Source organism: Suricata suricatta, chromosome 2 (assembly GCF_006229205.1).
Source record: "Suricata suricatta isolate VVHF042 chromosome 2, meerkat_22Aug2017_6uvM2_HiC, whole genome shotgun sequence".
In the NCBI taxonomy this organism is placed as follows: Eukaryota; Metazoa; Chordata; class Mammalia; order Carnivora; family Herpestidae; genus Suricata; species Suricata suricatta.
Genome location: NC_043701.1, coordinates 176,074,743 through 176,099,301, shown reverse-complemented (window position 1 = coordinate 176,099,301; position 24,559 = coordinate 176,074,743). Strand labels below are relative to the sequence as shown.

The 24,559-nt window shown below is 49.4% G+C and overlaps 1 protein-coding gene across 1 annotated transcript in view; it reads right to left on the bottom strand.

Annotated features, from left to right (window-relative positions):
• Positions 1–24,559, bottom strand: part of PLPP4 (phospholipid phosphatase 4) — a 129,265-nt gene that overhangs the window by 75,720 nt on the left and 28,986 nt on the right. The window contains exons 5-6 of the mRNA XM_029920510.1: positions 8,653–8,742; positions 8,386–8,494 (exon numbers count right to left, since the gene is read on the bottom strand). Of these exons, the coding sequence (XP_029776370.1) occupies positions 8,386–8,494; positions 8,653–8,742 (199 nt within the window). The remainder of the gene's footprint in view (positions 1–8,385; positions 8,495–8,652; positions 8,743–24,559) is intronic.

Genomic DNA, 24,559 nt, shown 5'->3' with positions numbered 1-24,559 from the left:
TGACAAAGCAATCCCAGATGGCATAGTCTAAGGTAAGACCAACATGAAACCCCAGAAAAGATATGAGTTGGCAAGACTGCCCGCCTCAGAGGCTGTGTGTAGGAGAGCTTGAGCAGGAGTGCGCCAACCAAGAGGAGACAGGGACACCACAGGGGAGACCAACAGCTCCAGGCCCATGAGCAGGAGTTAGAGAAGCATTACGACTACCCAGCAGCTCCAGGCTCACAGCCTGATGGCCAAGGGGATCTCCCTGAACACCACTTCCTGCCCTAGGTCCCTGCTTCCAACAACACCCCCCCACCATGGTTCAACCAGACTGCACTTAATTTCTCCCCTTCTACAACTTTCCTAGGTAGATGCACATTGGTCTGTTTTCTAGAACCACCGAGAAACTGCTTCCTGAGCCTATGCTAGTCACCCAGGGGGCCCAGGGCTCCCCAGTTCATGAGCTACCCATGAGGGAATGCATCAGACGAACCACAGCACCCATCATCCTGGTGGCCGCAGAAACGTCTGCGCGTGACGGTGTGGCCAACCTTCTCTCCCCTCCTCGTCCTAATGACACTTGGGCTCCGTTCCCATTTCTTCTTCCTGGAAACATTCTGCTATATCCTTGGACAGCACAGTCTTCAAGTCAGCATAGATAGACATATTCACATGTATCATCTGTCCCCCTTTTTATAAAGATATTCCAACTAAAAGGTGGAGTTAAGAGATTAGCCCCAGAAGCCAACATGTTAGGAAAACAACTTCTGGGCAGAAGCACCTCTGAACTGAGTAAAAGAAGTGAAACAAGAACGGGCACCCCCTCTCACCCAGCAAACCAGACTGCAATGAATCTGGGGCACACCCCTTCCACCGTTCCTGCAAAAGCCTTTCAAGGCTGCCGTTCTACTGCCTGAGCCCACAGAGACGAAGGACACAGAGACAGGAAGGTGGGGAGTGATTACTTCCGCTTCCAAATAGCTGTGGAGATGCAGGACTGAAAGAGGCAGGCAAAATTTCCCCTGCTATTGTTTTCCCTTAGGTTAACTTTTCCATGCCTTAAAAATTTTTTTTAAATCCTGGGAATGAGCCCAGTGGAAAGACAGTGAATGGTCTGTGCTTATTAAAAGGGACTCGAGAGAGCAGAGCAGTGAATGCCAGCCAGTCACTACTGCAGGATGCAGGGAACAGACTGAACCCTCTCCCTCCCTGAATTTCTCCCACGAGTTCTAAGAACGGGGCTGCTTAGGGGACAGAACTAAGTTAGATAACCAGCGCCAACATGTTCCGAAACCTTAATAAGGACCATGGTCTGTTCTAGGCATTTTGTGCAAATTAACACGTCAGCACATATTTACTTTATGGACAGGAAACTAAGGCGCAGAGAGGTTAAGCAACCTGCTGACAGTCACACAGCTACTAAGTGGAGATGTGCACCCAGACTGTTTATATCAAGCTCTGGGATTTTATCTAGCAGTTCTCACCTGAGAAGTAAGAAGCATTAATAAAACATGGTAGATGCCTTTTCTCTGGAGTTGGAGGGGGAAGTAAAAGGGCTTATGTCCAGGAACGTGGGTAAACCACAGATATGTTAGTGACAGCTGTCAAAGATTAAGCACCTACTATGTGTGAGGGGCTTTCCTCACATTTGTCTAATCTTCTAACTATGCTCCCGGGGGGAAACATCCTCCTTGCACAGCTAACAAGACAGAGAAAGAAATGAATTCTCAAAGGCATGCACCCGATAGACTGGGTCACCTCACCCTGGGCTTCTATGGCGCCTGGGCTGGAGTCTTGAATCACATTGATCACCTTAGCCCAAATGCCTCATCTTACAGGTGGGGAAACTGAGGCTGAGATCATTCTTCCATTAAAGAATGGTTTGTACACTACTAATCAATAGTACTGCACAGGTTCCAAATATCAAGGTCATATATATACTCGTCATTAGGCAGGATCCAGTTCGTGGCTGGTTTGGCCTGATGCTATTGTACAGGCAGAGAGGCCAGAGCTCTGCAGAGAAAAATGTATGAAACAGACTCAGATTAAGGGTTCAAGCCCTAGCTCTGACACTCACTAGCTCTGTGACCATGAGCAAGTCACTCAACTTCTTCACCTTTGGATCTCAGTTTTCTCATCTGTAAGATGGGTATAATACCACACATGGGGCACCTGGGGGGCTCAGTTGGGTGGGCAGCCGACTTCGGCTCAGGTCACAATCTCAGGGTTTGTGAGTTTGGGCCCGCATCGGGCTCTGTGCTGACAGCTCAGAGCCTGGAGTCTGTTTTGGATTCTGTGTCTCCCTCTCTCTCTGATCCTTCCCCACTCATGCTGTGTTTCTCTCTGTCTCAATAATAAATAAAACATAAAAAAATTTAAAAACAAAAACAATCCCACACACAATAAATATTGTTCTTGGGATTTAAATTCACCAGTGGTTATTGAAGGTGTCTTCTGTACCACACACTAAACAAAGCACTGTAAGTCTATCACCCCATTTGATGCTCTCAGCACTGTCGGAGGGGGACAAAAGTGTTATGAAAGGCCTTTTATACAGAGAAGGAAACTGAGGCGCCGAGAGGGTAGGTGATTCTCCCAAGTCACCCAGCTAGGCAGTCCACTCTGGAACACACAGCAAAGGCCAATGCGGAGAATCCAACAGAGTTAGCACCCAGCATCCACTGGGTGCTACGATGTCGTTACTCCCCAGGGAAAAGTGTTAACAAATGACTCAAACCAATACAGGAGTTCCAGGGTCCTGTGATCAGACTATAGGGAATAAAGTGATTTGAACCCTCAGCCCCCTATGCCCTGAGTTTAGGCCTGAGCAGTGCAGGGAGGAGGTCAGGAACAGGAAAGAGCCTAATTTATCCAGGCCACCTGCCCTTCCCTACACGACCAGTGACCAGCGTCTCCAATGGGAGCCTGCCTTGCGCGTCCACTAATGAAACCAACACAGAAAGTACTTCAGTTCCCTGGCCGCTGCTGCACCAGATGGTGGGTCACCTGCAGGGCTGATGCAAGGCACAGTGCTGCCAGGACGCTTCTGGAAAATGACAAAGCAGGTCTAGTGTGTCTGAGGGTGGAGGGGCACAAGTATACGGGAACTTGCAACAACCAAAGAGCTCAAACCCTGATGTTAGGATGTTGACCAGAGAAGAGCTTGTCACTGGAGTCCATTCATCTCAGACAAACAATGGGCCCGAAGTGCCTTAATTTCTGGCGTTTGACAGGTGTGCTGAAAAGTACTTATAGAGACAACCCAGACATGCCACTCAGACACCTGGAAAGGGCCTTGCTGTGGGTAAATAATTACAGCCCATCACCGAGAAAAGAGCTAAGACTTTTCCAAAGAGGCTAAAAATTAAACTGTCTATCATGAACCAGTTTTGTCTCTTTTCCTTCCCTCCTCCCCCCAAAATTGACTTTCTGTCTTCCTTAGAAGCATCCTATACTAGAAAAGGAAACTCTGTTATCACATCAATACCATATCTGTAATATTTTACAGAAATAAATCTTCTAGACTCATTGTGGCCAGGGCAAAAGGAATAAGGGCAAAGAACAGGTCTTGGGTAGGTTTTTGTTTGTTTGTTTTTTAAGCCAAGTAAGGCAACTGGGGAACACCAATCATTCCATCAACTCACTGCCTGAGCTTTCCTATCAAGACGCTTCCTGGGGCACCTGGGTGGCTCAGTCAGTTAAGTGTCCAACTTCAGCTCAGGTCATGATCTCATATTCGTGGGTTCGAGCCCCACATCAGGCTCTGTGCTGATAGCTCAGAGCCTGGAGCCTGCTTCTGATTCTGTGTCTCCCTCTCTCTCTGCCCCTCCTTGCTCATGCTCTGTTTCTCACTGTCTCAAAAATAAATAAAATATTTAAAAAAAAAAAAAGACCTTTCCTGTGCCCATCCAACTCATGTTCCTGTCTGTGTCCCCCTGACACAAGAAACCGTATCTTGTCCAGATTTGTACCTCCATCACCCAGCACCATGCTTGAATCAGGCACATAACTATCTGTTAAATTAAGGAAAAATTAACTAACCTGAAGCCATCCACGGTCTGCTTCTGTCCCTGCCCTCCTCTGCCCCCTTCACCACACAGATACTGCAAACACACTCCTGTTCACTGGGTCCACGCGGCCCCTGCTGTCTTGTGTCTGTGCCATTACACACCAGCTCTTCTGCATGTGATCTGCTTCTCACCACCTTGCCACATCACCTGAGCCCCGAAGGAGACATCACAGATGAATGAGTCCCTGAGGGTCTAGCTTCTGGCTGCTGCCATTCAAATCTAGGTCTGGCAACTGGTGGTTGTATAACCCTGGACAAGCTGCTAAATCTCACTGCAAGTTTCATTTTCTCCATTAAAGTTATGGGATTATAAAAGTGATGACCTCAACAGGTTGGGAGAGGGATTGTCTGAGATGCTGCTGTTGAGTGCTGGACACAACTCCAACTCTTGTATTCGAGAGATGTTCCTTGTTGTTGTTATTGCCACAATGGTGACGACGATGATGATGACAGTGATGATGGTGATGATGGTGATGATGGTGATGATGATGATGATGATGACAGTGATGATGGTGATGATGGTGATGATGGTGATGATGGTGATGATGATGGTGATGATGGTGATAATGATGATGATGGTGATAATGATGATGATGATGATGATGATGATGATAGTGATGATGGTGATGATGGTGATGATAATGGTGATGATGGTGATAATGGTAATAATGATGATGGTGATGATGATGGTGATGATGGTGGTGATGATGGTAATGATGATGACAGTGATGATGGTGATGATGGTGATGATGATGGTGATGATGGTGATAATGGTGATGATGATGATGACAGTGATGATGGTGATGATGGTGATGATGATGATGATGATGATGGTGATAATGGTGGTAATGATGATGATAGTGATGACATGATGATGGTGATGATGATGGTGATGATGGTGATAATGGTGATGAGGATGATGACAGTGATGATGGTGATGATGGTGATGATGATGATGATGATGATGATGGTGATAATGGTGGTAATGATGATGATGATAGTGATGATGGTGATGATGGTGATGATGGTGATGATGATGACAGTGATGATGCCGATGATGCTGATGATGATGGTGATAATGATAATGATGATGATGACAGTGATGATGGTGATGATGGTGATGATGATGGTGATGATGGTGATAATGATGGTGATGATGATGATGATGCTGGTGATGGTGAAGCTCCCTGCAAGTTTACCCAAGCCTATAGCACTTTCTAGATTCTATTTCTCTTTAGAGTACCATCACCACCAGAAGCCTGCAGGACTCCTATATGCAGGTTATACCCCCCAGATCTGATTTGACTTCCCATCATCTGAAGCTCCTATGGCTTTTCTCACCCATAGTAGGCTGGAACCATTCCTTGAATGTACAAAGACACAACTACTAAGACAGCAACAAAAAGTTTACTAAAAAGTAAAAAACGACATTAAGTCTTCCTACAGCAAAAAGCAGATTTTCAAAGATGCCATGATAAGCCCCACACTCTCAGGAGGAGACCACAACATCTTTTGAATAAGGGAGCAGCCTTCCATAAAGACAGCTAATAGTTTGGGAACATCCCAGAAATGTTCATTCAAGACTCAGTATGTGGGAAAAGAATTCTCAGCCTGCCTCTCTGGTCAACAGGTACCCAGAGGCATCAAGGGATACAAACTCTCAGAATCAAACAATCCAAACATACCCAACTTCCACATTGACAGACATAGTCACCTTAGCTGAAAGGGCCAATGACAGAAAATGAGAGGGGCTTCCTCGTGATGTTATCACCATTGACTCCGTATTTCACTCAATCCCCCACCATTCGGATACTGGTTTTGTGACATCTGACCAAGTGGCTCCTCTAAAATGTACATGTGTGCATATGTGTGCACACATGCGTGCATGCATGCACATGCACCCCCCACACACACACACACACCATTCCAGAGGCACTAATTTCCCAATCAAGACACGTGGGTTATTACCAGCTGCCTTTAAGTAACACTTTGGTTAGGAAGTTAAAAAGTTTGCCTTTAGATTAAAACATTCCAACCAAGGGGCTCCTGGGTGGCTCAGTTGGTTAAGTGTCTGATCAACTCTTGATTTTGGTTCAGGTCATGATCTCACGGTTTGTGAGATCGAGCCCCATCAGGCTCCATGCTGGGCATGAATCCTGCTTGAAATTCTCTCTCCCGCTCTCTCTCTCTCTCTCTCTCGCTCTCTCTCTCTCGCTCTCTCTCTCTCTCTCTGCCCCTCCTCTACTCACATACATGCACATGAGCTCTCTCTCTCAAAAAAATCCCAAAAAACAAAAAAACCATTCCAACCATAAATCAAATTTTTTTATGCATTAAACAACAAAACTTGAGCTTTCTAAAGAAACCAAGTTTGTTTTCAAAAACATTGAAAATATATCCTTTACTACAGTCTCCCATAAACACCTGAAGGTTTTAATGGATCAAAGCAAACAAACGATGTTTTATATTAAACTCTTAATAAAATCCAGAGGGAAAAAATCTGATTTATGTGGTAACAACATATTTTTCCTCCTTGTGTTACATGTATCTACTGTTTTCCTCATGTTATTACGGAATCCACATTAAGTCTTGTGACCAAATGAATGAAATGCATCAACTACTACTAACAAGACAAAAGACTGAACTTATCTCCTTAGGAGATTCGAGGGTAGGAATCAGGATCTGAGGCTGAATACACTTCTATTCTCTGAGATTCACAGCACTGAATAACTCCTTTACTCCCTCCTATCCACTGCTGCCAACATGCAAATGTCCCCCCTCCCATTTGTGTCTGCAGCCAGGATATTTGTGGCATTTGTATCTTGACTTCAAAACAATCCATTGTTCATAAATCTAGGCCACAGCCACAAATTTTTCACAATATCCCATATGAGCATTCATCTCCAAATTGTGTCTTACAGCACGTAACCTATGAAATCTTTGAAGAATGGGGATCAGTGGGAAGTAGGAGCTTTCCCCTTTTAAAACCATGGCGTAAACTAGCCAGACACACACTAGTTCCTTTATTTCTAGAACTCATAGAAGATGTGAGTTAGAGCAGAAATGGAAAAGGTCTAATTTTAATACTCAAGTGTTAGGTAACGCCTGAATTCTTCAATTCCCCCCTGAAATTTACAAAAAATCCAGTTTAGTTTCCAGTGGAAAAGCAATTATTAAAAAGCAAATAAAATAATACCTCAAAGCTCCTGTAATGTTCTGGGCATTTCAGGATGTCTGCAGATAAAGAGATCTTTCAAATCATCATGAATTAAAAAGATTTTTTTCATAAAAATCAGAGAGATTTTTTTTTTCAAAATGCAAAAATATGCTTCATGTACTCTGTGAAATCTTTAGTACAACCATGTAAGTTTCCAGAGGCACAAGACACAATGGCTGGTCAGCAGTAATAGCCTTCAAGCTAACTGCTCAACCAGAAGTCCCATTACTGTTCTGTAACCAGGAGGAGCTTACGTATTCCCTCTGCTTCAGAAAGGATGGAAGGCAATTCCCCAGGAGGCCGTTAGCATCAGCAAGGAGTCCTGGACATTCGGCTCCCAGCCTACGCGGCAGCCTCTGGGCAGAGCCTGGGCTCAGAGCCGGCCGCTCAGACCTCAGTCTTGGCTCTACCACTCACTTGCTGTGTGGACTTGGGCAAGCTTCCTCCTTTCTCAAGAATGTGATTTTGCACCTGCAAATGTGAACAATACTGATGTCTTTCTCCTAGAATGCTGGGTGGGATTAAATGAGATAATCCTTTCTTAAACTCTCAGCAAAGTACATAGGAGGTGAAATGTAAAAGGCTTCAATAGCCATGGGGCAGGGTGAAGAGGTAAAAATAATCCCACTATACCCACCAGCTGTTTGGATGCTGGCCCATTTATTCTGGAAGCAGAAAGGCACAAAACACTATCCAGGGATTGAGTCAGACGGGACACCTCCTCAGTAGTCACCTAACCTCCTGCAACCTGAAGAGTGGTTGACAGAGCTATCTAGAGGGCCTGAGTCTGGCGAAACAGGTTTATTTCAGAAGGAGACAGAGCAGGAAAATCCATTTCTAGTCTTGTTTTACTGTAATTATTTGGAAACAACTCGGCACAGCTCACATAAGCCTGTCCCTTCTCTTTCCAAAGGGTCAGGCACTTACTAGTTCCCACATGGCCAAGCAGCGCCCGCCATGATCTGGAATTGAGTCTTCATGCGATGGGCCCCTCACCCCCTCTGTCTCTGAGTCTGCTGGCTGTCTTCAGCAGGGCTTGGAAAAGCAGAATGGAAACTCATTCGGTTCCTACTTGGGAGACTGGTCAAATCGGCCATGAAATCACAGTACTTACGAACATGAGGCGGGTAGGTATGTTGTCGGACTGCACCAAAGGGTTTTTGTAGAGCCAGATCTCTTCTGGCTGGATGACTCTCTGGAATGGGTCCAAAAACTCTGTGAAACTGAAAACAAAACAAAGAAAGATATGTGAGCGCTCGCCTGTTGCCTGTATCTCCCGAGAAGGCCACTTTTACATGCCCTCCGTGGAGAATCCAGCCTCTGGGGGAGGAGAAGGGGAGAAGAGGCTGTGCTGTTGAGGGTAGAATGGGTAAAGAATTACCGAGACACCTTAGACGCTGGACGACTGTCTGCCAGCAAGGGCCAATTCTGGGCACAAAAGAATGGTTGTAAAGACCCTAGGAAGTCAGGGCTCCATAGCAAACCGAGAACCAAAAGCCAAAGGGCAGGATGGGGGGGGGACCTTGGAGTGGGGCGAGGCCAGGTCAGCAGCCCTCTGGGGGCGGGGGGGGGGGAGTGGGCCAGATGAGGAGCAGAGGCAGAGGAGCCAGGAGCAGTATGAGGGGGAAAACCTCGCCTTCTTCCCTCCCCTCCCTTCCTCCCGACGGCGTGCTGACATGTCGCCACCAGTAGGGGGCAGAGTGAGCAAGAAAAGCTTCTGCGGGAAGATAGGAGATTGGGCAGGAGGAAAGCAGGGAGAAAGGCAGGCAGGGAGGGAAAGGGGGGTGAGGTGCATCCTGGGGCTGCTGCCAGGTAACCACACAGCTTCCGCTTCCCATCTTGTCAGCCTCCCAAACCCTCCCACACCCTGGGAGCCCATGACACCAGGGCGGATAGAACAAGACAAAGACGGGGAGCAGGGGGGCGGAAGCTGCGGGGATACGGTGTGCTTCGTCAGCTGTCAGCCCTCGGTGACCTCCAGACCCTCTGGGCCCATTTCTCCACCTGGTAAACTCCGTTCAGGTTGGAGGGGCCAGCAGAGCCGGGCAGAGGTAGACTGTCTTTCCTGACCTCGTCTCGGGGTTACACAGGAGTCTGGAAGTCAAGCCCAGATACTAAAGAGGGGACTGGACTCCACCTCTTGGCAGGAATGTGACAAGGTCCTGTCAGAGAAAAGCCAGTAAGATGACAGATGTGGCTTTAAAATAACAAGCTGCCACCCACAGGCTGTCACCAAGGTAATGGGCCCACAGCCCCACTCTTCGAGACCCCAGAACCTGGATCCCCATTTCCTCCCCACGTGGCCGGCACCGTCCCTCCTCACCTCATTTGTCCCCCACATGTTGCTACCGTCATGGCCATCTTTTAAAGCCTCTAATCAGCCTTTTGCACCATTTCACACCCCGCCCCGAGGAGCTGCAGCCAGAATACATCTATCAAGTAAATTACATTCTCTGGGAGCAGCCGGGCTAGAGAGATAGATGTCTCTTCTCCAACCACAAGGGTCTGCTCCTGAGGTTCCAGATGGCAAGGCAGCTACGCGGAGGACACAGGTCTCGGAAAGCAAACGGGGGCAGAGGTGGGTACGAGGTGGCATGGGCAGGTCTGGAGACAACACAGGGGATTCCCAAGAAAGGGTATCCCAGGCCTAGAAAGCCCCTTCCATGAGCTCTCTGTAGGTGGTTTGGAAGCCAGGAAATGGAGACCCAGTTTCTGCTGAGGACATCAAGCATAGCCTCCAGTTACCTGTTCACCAGGGCTCTCTAGGCCCTGGGACTCCCCAGTGGCACTAGATCAATGCGTCCCAAACACTGATGTGGCCAGGATCCACTTGGGGGTCCAGTGCTTACAGAAACAGCCAGTCCCTGGAGCAGCCGGAGAGCAAACATCTCCAGCAAGCTTCTCAGTGATATCCACGCCGCTCACCTGTCCATCAAACATGGATTTGCAAGGAGCCGGGGCACTGGCATCACAGGGAGGGCACCTATTAACAATGCAGAGTCTTGGGGCCTCGCCCAGATCCACTGAATCGGAGTCTTCATTTTCAGCAAGAGCCCCAGGGGATTGATGTGAGCACTAACACTGGACACACAGGCTCTCGGGGGTGCAAAGCCAGTGCTTCCCACCTTCGGCCATTTAAGAACCAAGGGGGCACTTGGGTGGCTCTGTTGGTTAAGCATCTGACTCTTCGTTTTGCCTTAGGTCATGATCTCACTGCATCCAGGCTCCATACTGACCGTGCAGAGCCTGCTTGGCGTTCTCCTTCTCCCTCTCTCTCTGCCCCTCCCCTGCTTGCTCTCTATCTCTCTCTCTCAAAATAAACATTAAAAAAAAAGGAACCGAGTTGGCCAGTTTTGTCTTATCCCCCCTTCCTCCCATACAGTGACTTTCCTTGAGCCTTGGTAAACTAAAAGCTTAGAAGCAGCTTCATGTCACTGCTTAATTGTAACGTCAGTGTTCCCTCTATCAACAGCTGGCAAATATCAATATAAATACCATGAAAACAAAAGACCACTATTAAATTCTTTGGTGCTGCAGCCTCTGTGAAGACCTAGGAGCATCCCCTGCAAGGCGAGAAGAATGGAAGGGAAGTGGGGGGGGGGGGCGTCTCCATGACCGTGGAGTTGGGCGCCCTCACCCGTGTGTAACCCAAGCACACATTGCAGGGCCCCTAAAATCATCTCTAGCACCGCTACTGTCAAGGAAGTCGGTCAAAGCGTTTTGAGGCAGAAAGGATGGAGTTACTAGTAAAGGCAACCTAGCTTTTGCTTTTGTGAAAACTGTATCAGCACAAAGCCAGGGAACCTGCTGGGTCTAGAGCCGAGATATGCTTCTTCAACTTCTTTGCTGCTTGAATTGGACACCTATCTTAATCTAACTGCATACTGATTTCTTTCCGGCAAAGGAGGAAGAGTGTTACTGTTTTCTCCCTAAGTTTTCTGATGGGATGGCTTGAAGAACGTGGAAAATATACACAATGAAAATTCAAAGACATTATTCTAACTTTATGCTGAGCAATTCTCTTTTTAATTCATGCATAAATCCTCCTTAGGCGGGGTTCCTATCCATACTCTCTCTCTTTGTCTCTGTCTCTTGTCTCCTCATGGCCAGTCCTGTTTTCACAGCCAGGCCTGACTCTTAAGCAGCCTACGGTATCTGCTTACACAGGAAGGAGTGCAGTAGGGGACAGACAACGGACCATCATCATCTTTGCCCCGTTTATTCATTCAACAAACACGTACTGAGTGCCTGCGACATGCCAGGTACTGCCCTGTGAGCCCTGGCGGATAAAACACACATGGTCCCCATGCTTGCAGACATTACAGTCAAGGGGCCGTAAGTGCCAAGTGACCGGAGAATGAGATGTCAAGGTCTTCAGTTACAGATATCAGAGCTCTCTATGCAGATCGCCAACCCCCTCTGCTTTCAGATGTTGGGTTAGAATGTTCCAGCAGTTGGACCCATGAGATGGCCTCTAATCCAGAGCTGCTTATGAGGATCCTGACCCCCCTGGGAATGATATAGGGTGTGGACCTATTGCTGTCCACATGCTGAATGCGGCAACATTCAGAGTTAGGAACCCAGAAGAACGGCCCATCTTGACATCACACTAGCAGGGAACAGTGAGGCCTCTGTCCCCCGTGCCTCTTCTAACTCAAAGCCAAGTTCTCAAAAGCCCCAGAATCTCCCCCATCTTCTAAAAGACTCCACAGATTTGTCAATGACCTTCAATCACACCATATACCATGAAAGTGTACCTTTTTCAAAATAGGTTAACACTCCAGTCACATACTAGACACAGATTTCTACCCCCTTTTCCCTCAACCGAAAATAACACAAGATTGTATTAAATGTGAACCTAACCAGACCATTAAATTTGGTTCAAATCCCTGCTGTGGCATTTGCCAGCTGGGTGGCTTGAGGAAAGTCACTCAACCTCTCTGAGACTTCCTATCTTCCCCTCGCTTCCCGGGATGGCTGTGCCTTCCTGAACAGTAGTGATACTGCAATCACGAGCAGAAAAAAAGTTGGGGTCTGGCGGTGTCTGGAGCACTAAAGGCCTCCATCAAAACTGGCTGCTGTTCCTCCAAGGTGAACAGCGACGCTGCTGGGGACACAATGTGGGTCCGAGGAGGACCCCCCAACCCCTTCTGCCCAACCTGGGGGCAGTGAGGCTGCATCCCGGGGGAGGAGGGTCAGACAGGCGACGTCAACCCCTGCCCCTCATCATCTGACCATTCTGTGGGTGAACGATGGCCCAGGAAGTCCCCTTTTGAACCTTGCGACATGAAGGAGGAAAAAACAAGACTTGTGATAAAGAAGTTTTCCAGGCAGGAGCAAAAAGTTAAGCCTGTTCCTTAGTTGAACTTCAGTTGACCTGCCCAGTAGGTGGGTGTCTCCCAAGCAAGAGGGAAAACACAAATGGGCACTGGCTGTGTCCGCAGGCAGGCAGGTCCCTCCACGCCCGGCAGGGAGGAGGCATCTCAGATTTACTGTTAGTTCAAGACCAAGGGGGTGGGATGAGGCTATGGACAGAATGTACTGATGAATTATCTCTGAGTCAGCAAGCCTGTGATCTATCTCTGGACAACAGCCTTCTCCTGAGTTCGGTGGTTGGTCATCTCAAAGACCAGAGTTAACAATTTTCATAATTATAACTAGTTATCACATCTGGAGCCATCCTGTGCCATGCCCTTGACCTGGTGCTATCCAACATTATTTCATTTAATGAAATTAATATTTAACTCTTTTCATAAGAGCCAATGAGATAGAAATTGCTGTTATTCCCATTTTATAGGCAAGAGCACTGAGGCTACAAGACAAAGGGTCTCTTGCCTCAACTCTATGTGCCCAAGAATGTCCACTATTGCATGTCCTCCTTAGCACAAACTCTGGAACTTTAAGGAAAGAACATGCACACACACACATGTACACACATTCACACACAAATGCACGCATGCACACACATACACACACACACTGCCCATCAGTGTAATGGCATCTGAGATTATTTTAATAAGAGACACAATTTTCCACAATTAGAAATATAGCCTTGCTCTTGGGAAATGCAACATGTTAATCTCTGTTCCTAGTCAGTGTGAAGGCTAAGATCACATTTTGGCAGAGAGCAGTTGGATGTTTGTTGGGAAGGAGGGAAGGGAAGAAACAATGCACCGAGAAGGAGGTGGCAAGAGAAATGAAGACCCCGAGAAACTGCCCCCAGCATCCCCTCCTCCCTGGCCCCCAGGGAAGCGGGTGCTGGGCCACAAAGCTGGCCGCCGCTCACCTGCACTGGGAGGACTGCATCCAGGAGACCAGCACTGGACCAGATGGGACGGTCCCCAGAGCCCCCATCCCATCCCGGATATGGCCCCTCTTCTCCGCAGCAAGCCTCGCAAAGGATGAGAAGACAGGCGTATTGAGGGTGGCTGGCCACCCCCTACCCCCGGCCCCACAGGCAGACCCAGGCTCTACTTCCCCTCTCCCGGCTCCAGCCCTCATCCCCTTCCAACCCTGTGGGCACTGACTCCGGAGGGGCAGCCTGGGTTACATTTCCACTCACCCTTCCTGACTGCGTGACCTTGGGCAAGGCATTTCCCTTCCTGGGCCTTGGTTTCCTTACGTGCGAAGCAATGCCAACGATGACGCCTATGTCAGAGGGCTGGTGTGAATATTAAACAAGGTACTGATGTGAAGTTCTTAGAAGGGCACCCACATGTGGCAACAGTTCTGTAGGTGTGTTGTCACACCTAGTGGAAAGTCTCAGATTACTGCCTAACGCTGGGTCCTGCCCTCACGTCTGGAACCACACGGGCTTCGAACAGCCGGATCACAAGCTCCCCTCCCTGCACTGCACCATCAGGTGAGGTTCCCCAGCCAAACAACCCTCTTTATCAAGGGACCGGGTAAAATTCTTGCTTATTTGTGAGCATGGGCTTTCAGGCCCCTCCCAGCCCACGAACAGGCCAATCACATCCTCCTGCAGCAAATCAGGGCCACCCCTCCCTCTTGGAACTACACAGCCTGCCTCCCACAGGCCCTGCTGTGTGCATATATGACTCATAAACTGCCATCCATCTATCTGTCCCAACTTCAGCGCCATGTATGGCCATCCCCATAACCCCTTGGGAAGGAATTCCTCCTCACCAAGGGGGTGAAGGTAGGGTGATCAGGACGTGTAGTCCTTGTCTATACTCTGTACACAATGGGATGGGACAGGGGTGGAAATGTCTGGGCCAGGCCCAGAGCTGTCATCCATCTATCCAGCTCCAGGAGTGAAGAGAGAGGACCAGGAGTAGGCAGTCCAGATAAAACAAAGCCACCGACCCAAAGACAACCCGCTCACACTGGCTCTTCATCAGCATTTAGAAAAATGGCCCTGGGGGCACCTGGGTGGCTCAGTCGATAAAGTGTCCGACTTCGGCTCAGGTCATGATCTCACGGTTTGTGAATTCAAGCCCCGCGTCAGGCTCTGTGCTGATAGCTCAGAGCCTGGAGCCTGCTTCAGATTCTGTGTCTCCCTCTCTCTCTGCCCCTCCTCTGCTCATGTTCTGTCTCTGTCTCTCAAAAATGAATAACCATTAAAAAATAAATAAATAAAACTTAAAAAAAGATATTACACCAATAAATGATGAGAGGGGACCAGATGAAATCAAAGTATTGCTCCCTGGTGGAGGGTTTGTGACAATTTCCACATTAAAAGGTTTTTTTTTTTTTTAATGATTTTGCTCACTGGCCAGAAAGATCCTCCAAAATTAAGTATTTTCTCAGCCCAAGCAACTGATGCTCTTGGAAAGTATTATTTCAGTACAGTGTCTCGACAGAAAGAGGAATGAATAAAAGTCAGCAAGAAGAAAGGAAATGAGGGAAGATGTCAGGTCAGTCACAGAAGGAGTTTCCCTCCAAAACCCATACACCTAGACCTATCAGAAGACCCTCAGGTTCAAGGTGCCCCAGAGCCTGAGGCGATGCAGAGTCCTCTCTCTGGCTGCGATGCTGCCCAGACTGGATGCCTCGGAAACAAGTACTTCGCAACTAAGGTGGTGACAGGTGGGTGAACTCGAGCCTCAAGGAACAGGTGACTATGGGCAGAGCCAGGGAGCTGGGCGGGGACTCTGGGAACCCCAGGGACTCTGCGTCCCACGGGCTGCAGGACTTCCCAGAGCTCAGAGGCCAGGCCTAGCAAAGCTCTCCTGGCAGGGCCAGCGGCACTGAGCCCTCTGGGCTAGACACGTCTCCTGGCAGAAAATGCTGCAGGGAGCACTGCACTGTCTGAGTCACAAACAAACAAAATCCACTCCAAAGGGGAAAAAAAAAAACTAGTAAAAGATGGAAGAGGGTATGTATTTCTTTGCTAAGAGACTTCAGACTCCAATTAATCTTTGGCTCTAGTGAATCATTCATTCCTGGATTAAATAACTCTTTAGGAATTTAGTCGGAGCTGAAAGCACTCTGGAACATTCTACATACCCATGCCTACACCAGGCCACATACACATCCCAGGACACAGCACTGAGCAGAGCCCTGGGGCAGCACAGAATGCCTCTCAATACTTAGGACAAAACACAGTGAAGACAGAACTTAATCTGAAGGGGCTTCTGAGCTGTAATTTTAATTAAAACTCATCAGCCAGAGAGCACTTGTTCCAAACTGGGGCCCTCGAAGCATCTTTGAGGTCTTGCTCCCTTCCAACCTCATCTGAATTCCCCTGGGGTCAGTTAGCAGTGGTCCAGGGTAGTGACAGGCCCTTCTTCCCTGCCAGGTATCAGCAAAGCCCTGACATGAATGAAGCCTGAAATGACCTGAATGATCATTTTCTCCATGCCTTATTTTTTCCATGTTCTAGAATGATCTTCAGTTAGGCTGGCAGGGGAGAGGAGGCAGATTTGTGAGTTGGTATAGCCATACATCGAAAGGCCAAGGGCCGGGGACGGCCATGATCAGACGAGGGGCTGATGGCAGGGGCCAGGTCAGGGCCGAGAGCCTGTGGGTGTGAGACAAGACGCTGGAGTACAGCTCCCCTCGGCATGATAACCAGTTCAGCGGCCAAGGTCTGGAGAAGGCACAGGTTTTCCCCTCTACCCTTGAGGAATAGCCAGGCCCGTGGTTTTCAAGCAGATAAAGAATCCTTATTTGTGCCCCCAAAGGTTTTTTGCTGCCTGTAAGCATCGCTAAGTGTTTTTCACGGCTACCTGCACTACAAACCCTCAACTCCCTAAGGCAAAGTCAAGTTGAGACACGGTCCTGGGTTAGGTCTTGCCTAACTACAGATTTCCTGTGCTGGTTTCCGTGGCCCTGAGGATAGCCAGCTCCCACAAGGACCAAGCAGTGGCTGCCTGTTGGTATGACTGGGCTTCGGGGCTGGGCTCCATCTGCTCTCTTGAAATCTTCCTAGGATGAGGGTCAAGAATAGCCAGGCCTTACCATCAATGCTGCAAAGATACAGTGATGATCTCGAGGCTGAATATAAGGGTCACAGCCCAAGACCAGCTCCCAAAGGGCACCAAGGACCTTTGTCTGCTTTTGATCAGAGCTGTAGTCCCAGGGCTTGGAACAGGGCCTGGCATGAAGTAAGTGCTCAGGAAACACCTACCGCATCAAGGCTAAACAAATGCATGGCGGCTATTTGAATAAAGATCCAGTCTTCTGCCACATGGAATCTTCAGTCAGCGGCTGGCAGCTGGCCGCCCTTGGACTGAAAGCAGCTTGCCGCTACATTTGGTTTGGACTGTTCAGTGTTTTTGTAAAAAAATGTATAATTCATGGCCAATGTTTAAACACCAGGAGCTCTTACTGCAAAATCTGCCATCCCTGGCTTCTGTGGAAGAATGTGGCTGGCAACCTCGGGCCCACCCCCGCCAGGGCAGTGCACTGATGAGGGAGCGATGAAGGGCTGTCCACCGGGAGGGCCAAGTCCTGCCCAGGCTCCGGCCACACCAGTTGCGTTTGTGAATTCTCCAGCTCCATGGTGCAACGGACATCTCTGCTCCTCTCTGTGGCTGCTGCAGGCTGGCTGCTGGCTGGCCCAGGAGTGGGGGGCACTTAACAGTCTCCAGGACTCCCCAGTCTGTGAGGCCAGAGCCCCCAGTGGACGAGTGCACCTCTCTCTTCTCAGGGAGCATGGCTTTGCAGGGCGTTTGTCTGCTGCGTGATTTGTGAGGACGTGTCGGCCCACAGCACTGGTGTCCTCGCCGCCAGCAGCACCTCCCCCCTGCTTGAAGACCAATTTGCAAACCTTGCTCTCAACTCTGTCCCAAGTGACCAGAGACCCCAGCCCCGAGGCACTGCTGAGAACTGGGTTGGATACATCCCCATGACCTGCATGGCTCCTTAGTGACACAGTAAATGACATCCAGAAGGAGAGAAGGAGAGAGGAAGAGAAGCAGGGGAGAGGAGGCAGAGGGAAGACGGGTCAGCTGATCACTTTCTGGGTACTTCCTATATGCCAGGAGCCTGCTAGGCGCATGTTACAACTTACCTCAATCACTTCTCACAACGAAAAGGTAGGTACTACCACCCCCAATGCCCAGAGAGGGAAACTGAGGCTCAGAGTTTTTTGTTTTTTGTTTTTTGTTTTTTTACCTGCCCAAGTTCCTTCAGCAGGACAAGCAAGCCCAGGTCTTCTAACCATAACCCTGGGCTATTTCCAGCCCCCATTTCTGGAAGGGTGGGCAAGAGTATACTGAAGTGGGAGCAATGCCACTGCAGACAATTCCACTCGGCACGGGGAGCGGTGGGAGGGCCCACGGTCTGCCCAGGTAGTACAGAGACGCAGGCTGGCACTAGTTAGCAACACACGGGACCGGAGCTAGTCAGTCACCACTCATCGCTCCTTCAGCGTGGTTACTTCTTGATCGGTATGATGCAGACTCATTCACTGATTCATTCATCATCTACAGTACAGCAAGGCAGTTACATGAAAAGCACAGATTCTGAAATACATGTGCTCAGGTCTGACGTTGGCCAAATCATTTTGCTTCCGTGTGCCTCCGTTTCTCATCTGTAAAAGGATTCTTGTCAACGAGATAACTGGCACGTAGTAAGCAGGCCCATCTCATGCTCAGTTTTACTCCTCATTCATACATTCATGCAGTCATGTGTCCAATGAGCACTGACATCCTGCCTATGAGACGATTTTGTGACCCTACTCAAAAGGGGCGAGTGTTGATCCTAAGCTCCTGGGGCACCGTCTTCCTGTTCTCTGGTCCCTCTCCCTGCTCATTTTCTCTTTCTCAAGTTTCTCTCCCTCCCTCCAGGCCCTTCATAAATAATGAGGGACCCAGGAGCCCATCCTAGGACTTGGGCTGAAGCAGCAGGGACCAAATGTGTTCCCAGGGCCACACCAGCCCAACTTCTGGTCTTGCCAAGTTGATATCTCCATCCCTAATATCTACGGGTCTGTGTTCTTTTCACAATAGGCCTGATACAGGAACAACCCTAAGCACCCATCGGTGAGTGAATGGGTAACAAAGATGTGCTGTGCATATACGATGCAATATTATTCAGCCATAATAAAGAAGGACAGCCGCCGTTTGTGACAACATGGATAGACTTGAGGACATTCTGCTAAATGAAATAAGTCAGACAGAAAAAGACAAACACCGTAGGATGTCGCTGCTACGTGAAATCTAAGCAAGCCAAACTCATTAAAAACAAAGACTAAAATGGCGGCCAGCACGGGCTGCAGGTGGAAGGTAGGAGAAATGGGGAGACGGGGATCAAAGGGGAGCAACGTCCAGCTATAAACTGAATAAGCTCCAGAGACCTAATGTATCTCATGGCGATTATAGTTAATAACACCGCATTATACACCTGAAATTTACCAAGATAGATCTTAAATGTTCTTACCACAAAAAAGATATATTAATTCTATGACATGATGCAAGTGTTAGCTATCACTACAGTGATAATCATTTCTCAATATATAAGTGCATCAGTTTGATATATTATACACCTTAAATTTACACAGTGTTATATGTCCATTATATCCCAATAGAGCTAGAAAAAAAAACTGAGTGTAAAGATAAAGTAATACTGGCAAAAGGAGGCTAACAGGATGCTGCTAAAGAAATCAATTGTTGCTTCTCTGCCTTAAATGATTTCCCAGAGTCCTTTAACTTGTTCTTTTATAAGTGGTATCGTGTCTCCAAATGAGTCTGTAGCCTGTGCACTGGCATCATTACCAGTCAGAATGGTCCCCTTGTAGAACACTAACAGGGCCTCTAAATCACTATCTACACAATCAGCAGAAGAGACGGTACCTTCCCATCTGTAGATACGACTGCTTTGTTTGAAAACATAGCAGTAACCCTCCCCCACCCCCAGCCATCTCTAAGAGATAACAAAGCAGAAGCAGACGAGTTACACTCGCCATCCCCGACCTGTCGGCCAACCAGCTAGACGTCTGAGAGAGGCTTCCCCAGATCCAGCAGTCATTACTGGAAGGTCTTAATTGGCTTTCGAGATTTTGCACAGCACCGCGAATTTGGATAATCGAGTTTGGAAAAAAAAGTGTAATCAAGCTGATTTATCCACAATCATCTCCCCCTATTATCCTCCTTGTTACCCCTTCTCTGCAATTACTTGCATGAAAAACTTTTATGTAATAGAGACATGCAGGCGAAGGCAGCGGGTCCCCTGAATCCTGCAGTGAGCAAGGGGCTCCGCTCTTCCCAAGGACCCCGGGCACCTCCAGGAGATGGCCCTGGGCAGGCTGACCTCAAGGCGGGTGGTGTAAATGTGGCATCAGTGCCCAATGAGCCTCTGCTCCAAAGCTAGTGTTCCATGAACCCTCACTTGGAAACTCACAGTCATCAACCTCCAAGAGAGGACTGGCTCCCTGTCAGGTCAACAAGTGGACACAGCTGACCACCACCAAGTGCCTTCCAAAGCAAGCCAAAATTCCACAGTGAAAAAACCATCTATTGACGGTTGCTAGGGGCTGTGACACGTGAACTGCAATTCCCCTCCCTGTGTCAGTAGTAATTTAAAACAGTACCCTACCATCCAGCATTCTTGAGCCACACATTGTTCTGGACATTCTCCATGCACCACCTATCTCTTCAACCTCACAAACCCTACGGAGTATTACCGTCACTACCCCACTTTACAGATGGTCCAACTGAGGCTCTCAGAGGCCGCACTGTCTCAGTGGAGCCAGATCTCAGAGCTTCCAAGCCTGTGCTCATACTCACTAAGCGGTCCTGACTCAACAAAGGGAAGGTGGAGACAGAAGGGTCTATGTTCACATCAAAGGATCAGCTGATCTTTTTTTGGGGGAGGGGGAGGTTGGGCAGAAACAGGAAGACTGTAAGGAAACTGAAAGGAAGCCACTCACAGATGGAAGCTGGTAGGGCCATCCTGATCTGAGGCAGTGCCTGGAGGAAAGTCCACGGGTGGACGTCCTGGTCTCACCTGGGCCACCAGGTGCCTCATGGCGTTCCAGATGGTACCTGTGTCTCTAAACCTCAGTTTCTCCATTTGTAAACTGCTTGGGTGGCCTCTATGCAATGCCCGTGGCTTCTAGGGTTTGAAGGGCTTCTACTGTGAGAACAGAGCAGAGCAAGACAGCCCTGGGGCAGCGCTTCTCAATCCCTGCTGCACAGGACACTCACTCAGACACTTTCAGAAGTATCACTGCCCTTGCCCTGCCCCGAACCAAACAAGTTCGAATCCCTGGGCCTCCAGGGTGCAGTGCCCCTGCTCTGGGGTCAACAGGCCACTTCTCTTTTCACTTCTGTTCTTTCCTCTTTTATGTGGATTTTCCCTTTGATTTTGTCCTTACCTCTCTCATTCCTTTCCCTGCTGAATGAATCAAAAATGGTCCTTTTTAAAATGTGACAAGGAATCCAGAGGATCTGACATCAAGAAACATGTGCTTGTTTTATGATCTGCCCACGAATCCTACTTTACAGGGATTCCCCCTCCGAAGACCTCGTCGGCTGTGGGCTGAGCCGGTGGGCAGCACTCTCTGGCTGTGCCACCTGGCGTTGGCCGAGATTAGCCTGGGCCACCAGCAGGCCCCTCAGCCTCGGACCACTCCCATGGGCAGCATCAAGAACCGTTGGGATATGGGAAGAGAGACGATTCCATTCTAGCCCTGAACTTGGAGGCACAAGTCCTGAGCAGGTGCAAAGAGTTTAATAAAGGCCTGTTGAGCCTGAAGCGGTGCCAGGCACCGGGATCCAGAGTGAATGAGGCACAGCCCGTGTCCCAAGGCGCCCAGTGTGGCTGCTGGGGGGGGGAGGGGGGAGGGAGACATAAGCCTACAAACCAGCTGTACTTCCTCCACTTTCAAAGGCAGTTCAAAGATTCCCATGATTCGACTGATCCCACCCGGACAATCCGAGATAATCTCTTCATCTCCGGGGAAGCCGACGAGCAACCTTAGTCACCTCATTCCAAACCAGCCCTCCCACTCCTCCTCCGCCACACTTTCCCCGCTGTGCGTCACCATCAACAGACTAGATATTTTTATTTGCAGGCTTCCCTATCACCTCTCTCACCAGATTGGCAGACCGGCCCGATGGGGGCAGGGACTTGATCCGTTTTGTCACTGCTATGTCTCTGGGGTCCTAAGTTGTGCCTGAAGTCTAACAGGGGCTCAAAAGAACTTGTTGAGGAATGGAGGTTCCCTTTCCATAATTTCTGAGAAAAAAAACCTCACACATATATTTACTGATATCCCCTCCCTCCCACGAATGGTCTGTAATTCTATTTCTGGCTGCAGGAGAGAGGTGTAGAAAATGAGTTCAGGGTCACACACACACACACACACACACACACACACACACACACCAAACACACCAGACATCTGGGAAGGCTGAGCCCAACCAGGATGACCAAGGGCAGAGAGATCTGGATACAGACTCCACCCGGGCTGTGTGACGCTGTGAGAGTCTGACGATTTGATTCTGCCCCTTTCCCCACTCTGACATCTACGAGGCAGGAAAGATCCACCAGCTCCACTTGTGGAAATTTAAAGTCAGTTGGTTATCGCGGACATGCTCAGCTCAGCTGGACAACAGATTTCCAACAATCTCAGGCAACACAGCTGAGACCCTGAAGGCAGATGGGGACATCAGCCATCTTCTGTCAAGGGGGCCCCTGGGGTCAAGTGCCTTACAGAAGTGGAGACTAATGCCACGTTTCACAGCTGAGGTTCAGAGAGTTTAAGTGATTGGACAGCAGCCCCACAGCCAGTGAAGCGGCAGCGGGGTCTCGAACCCAGGGCTGTCTGACTTCCAGCCCGTGAGCGCTTCCCAGCAGCCCACACCACCTCCAGACCTGCAGAGAACCAGTGTCCGCGTGTGCACACAGATGCGCTTGGCTTCTTGCTGTCCCTGGGAGAAGGGGAGACTCTACCACCAGAGTCCCCAGGTCGTACACGTAGGCATCAAAGGGTCAGCTGCTGACCCGAAAACAGACAAAGGAGGCAGAAAGAGCTTCTCCAAGGCAGGCACTGAAGTCCCCCGCCACTGAACTCCTACACTTACAGACTCTGGAGGAGCTGTTGCTAAAACCCAAGACAGCAGAACCGTAGCATCGGCGGCCCTTAGAGGAACAGACTTTAGTTATCAGCTGCTCACTAGCTGACCTGGAAGATCTCAGTGTCCTCCCGTGTCCAACAGAGACAACTGGGGTACCGAATCCCATGGTGGGGGTGGGGACGGTCAGGGGGAGAGGGGGAAGGGAAGGGGCTGTGACTCCCAGTGCCTGGCAGCCAGGGAGAGCCCTAGGCAGGGTGAGCCATCCGTCGATGCTCTAGCTGTTGTTTCACCAGGTTTCAACTCCTCCCCCTCCATTTAAAACTCCTCTCCGGGGGTGCCTGGGTGGCTCAGTCAGTTAAGCATCCCACTCCTGACTTCAGCTCACATCATGATCTCGCTTCCGAAGTCTGAACCCCTCATCAGGCTCTGTGCTGACAGTGTAGAGCCTGCTTGGGATTGTCTCCCTCTCTCTCTCTCCTTCCCACTCTCTCTCTCTGCTCCCCTGCTTGCTTTCTATCTCTCGCAAAAATAAATTTTAACAAAATATGCTTTAAAAATCCTCTCCAGAATTCAGCCCTCATGGCTAACCAGTGGTTCCCACCAACCAAGCAGTCCGAACCTGGTCAGAGAGCTCCACTCATTTTAAAGCTCTTTCATTCAAGGAACTGCACCGTCTTCTTCCTGACATCCCCCGTGCTGCCCTGGGGCGGTCCCCAGGACGGTCCACACCTGGGCAGGGTCTGGCTAAGCATCCACAACTGTATCTTCTGCTCCCCACAGCCCAGGGTCAGCAAGCCTGTCACTGCCTGGTGGCGAGAGGAGTAGGAGACCCCATGGTGGGGGGTCCAGAGCCCTACCCCCTACTCTGAGAACGCTCACACCACCAGGCAGGCCATCCACTGGGCATCCGCTGTGGGCCAGTCCCAGGGTCACTGCTGGGGGAGGAGCACCAAATAAGGCAGACACAGACCCTATGAGTCCTTGGGTCCAAAAGCAGAAGACGGGCAGTCAGACGAGAGCCACGTAGTTTGGTGAGCATGGTGATGGGGGAGAAGGGGTGCTGTCCGTCTTACAGGCCCAGGTGAAGCTCCCCAGAGAAAGTAAGAGCTCAGGCGGGGCCTGGAAACCAGACCAGGTTGGGAGCGGGCGTGGGAGAGGGAGCCTGGAAAAAGTGCTCCAGCAAAGAAGGGCTACGAAGCAATTTAGCACCCTCTAGATCTGGAGAGCCTACTGCCATCGATAGCGTATAAAGCATAATCAATTTTAAAAAGCATATAAGGCATAATTAATTTTTTTAAAAATAGCCTCTAGGAAGCCCACAGGCCTTACTTGGTCTTTTGAACGCACAGTGCCTTTCCAGCCTGGCCTCGGCAGCTGCTGGCTCTGGCTGAAGTGAGCTGCGAGGCTTCCCGTGTAATCCTGTTAGCGTTGACCTTGTTTGTCTCAAACTCATCATTCCTGCCAAGAGTTTTATGAATCTTGATTCTATTAGCCTACATATTAGACTCCCATCCCGGTCTTGTGTCAGGCACAAATTTGATAAGCTCACGGTCTATGTCTTTATCCAATTGCTGCTAAAATCTTGGACAGAGGAGGTCCAAGGCAGTGCCCCTGATGCGCAGCCATTGCCAGCGTTCCCCAGACGAGCCGCGTGTTCAGCCTCCAAGTGCCAGAGCAGCCAGACGCCAGTCTTCTGCTGGGCTCAAGGGGGACCCTCGCTCAGTAATAAGAACTGTAATACCTTGCTCAGCCAGAGCTCCACTATCAACATCATCCCTGTATAAGAACCAGCCGGCAATT